At 32.7% G+C, this 1,660-nt stretch overlaps 1 protein-coding gene across 1 annotated transcript; it reads left to right on the top strand.

Annotated features, from left to right (window-relative positions):
- Positions 1-318: 318 nt before the first annotated feature.
- SODALDRAFT_241234 (hypothetical protein) lies at positions 319-510 on the top strand (the record flags this gene model as incomplete). The annotated part of the gene is made up of 1 exon (XM_028607368.1): positions 319-510. A coding segment is annotated over one exon (192 nt), but the record flags the coding sequence as incomplete, so codon positions are not given.
- Between the last annotated feature and the right edge of the window lie 1,150 nt (positions 511-1,660).

Here is a 1,660-nt window from a genome sequence, read left to right on the forward strand (position 1 = left end):
TTATAAAGGCTTAGAAGAAGCTCTTTACTCTTAAGTCTTAGATTAGGGATGCTATATAAAGAATAGCGATAGTATTAGTATTAGCACTATCGATATAGAATTCTATAGCTATTATCGCCTTCTAGAATACGTTAAGGTCCTGCTTATTATATACGAGGCTATACGGTATAGCGACTTTAGCCTCCTCAGCGATATTATACCCTAGCTGCCTATCTTCTTCTAGGGTAGTAAATCCTGGAGGTATAACCCTAAGATAATATATTTTGCTTAGTATTTATATTTAGATATATATAATAAAAAGGCACGCGAGGCTATTTTAAAGGGGGTCTTATTCGTTACGCTACTGCTAGGAGCGGCTATAAGGTAATTAACCTACTAATTATACACGTTAATACCTTATATATCCTAGATATTAAGTATAATAAGAACTCTACTTATAATATTTTATCGACCTTCGAGAGATTAGCGCTAAATAGTAGCTATATTACTAGGATTCCAAAGGGTATTAAGGGCTTCCTTAGTACTAAGCTAAAAGTTATATGTTTATACGGGCAGTCTTTATATTAAATTATAGAGTACGCTTATAGGCTTTATCATAACGGAATCACTCGCCCTTACTATTATGAAGGGCCTGCTTTTAATACCCCTAATATCTATAAGCTTAGCTAGAAAGCCTTTCTTAAACGCTAAGATAAGTTTAATAATAGTGTTAAGAAGCCCCTTAATCCTAGCGAATAGGCTAGTATCCCTGCTATAGCTAAAGAGGAAGATATAATTAACTATTAAGAAGAGGGGGATTATTTATTTATAAGCGAGGAGGATAATCTTTAGGCTAAAGCCTTTAATTAGGATAATTAGAGGGATAATTACTCGTAATTATCCCTAAGTTCTGGTAGTAATTATAGTATTTGTTATATTACTCTATAATCTAATAATTCCCTTAACTATACTCGAGTTTAGTATAGGTAAATAAAACAAGGTATAATATAAGATACCTAATACCTTTATAGGCTAAATAAAGAAGTAATAGTAATATAATAAGTAAGTGAATAAGGGATAATTACTTATAGTTACTCTTGAGGATATCGGACAAGTGGAAGGGACGAAAGTTACGAAAAGCAGTGGAAAACTAGATAGTAATAATGGGATTATGTATGTAGGATTTCTGCGCGCGTGTGGATTGGGAAAAGCGATTAAAGAAGAAGAACAAAGGAAGGACGAACCGAACCGAGGGAACGGGTTAATATCCTGTATTCTGTCCTTCTTTATAAAGGGATCGATATCGTAATAATATCATAGTCTATTATCTAAGATCGATATCGTAATAATATCATAATTTTTTTTCTAACTCGAAACAGAACAGTCTAGGCTTACGGGGAAGATATCCTTTATTCGAGTACGAAGGTACTCGAAGGATAGTAATATTAACAGTTACTACTAAATATAATATCTATTCTAGCTAACTCTTCTAAATATTATAATCTTTCTAGCAATAATAAAGGCTATACTATTTTAGCGTCTTCTATAACCACTATTATTATCACTATATCTTAATAGCCTTGTAATATATACGAAGTCCCGTCCTCTTCCGATAAGGAATAAGAGATACTATATAAAAGGCCTAAGAAGAAATAGAAGTAGAAGTAGTAGTAGAAACGCC

This window comes from Sodiomyces alkalinus, assembly GCF_003711515.1.
Source record: "Sodiomyces alkalinus F11 unplaced genomic scaffold SODALscaffold_3, whole genome shotgun sequence".
Classification (NCBI taxonomy): Eukaryota; Fungi; Ascomycota; class Sordariomycetes; order Glomerellales; family Plectosphaerellaceae; genus Sodiomyces; species Sodiomyces alkalinus.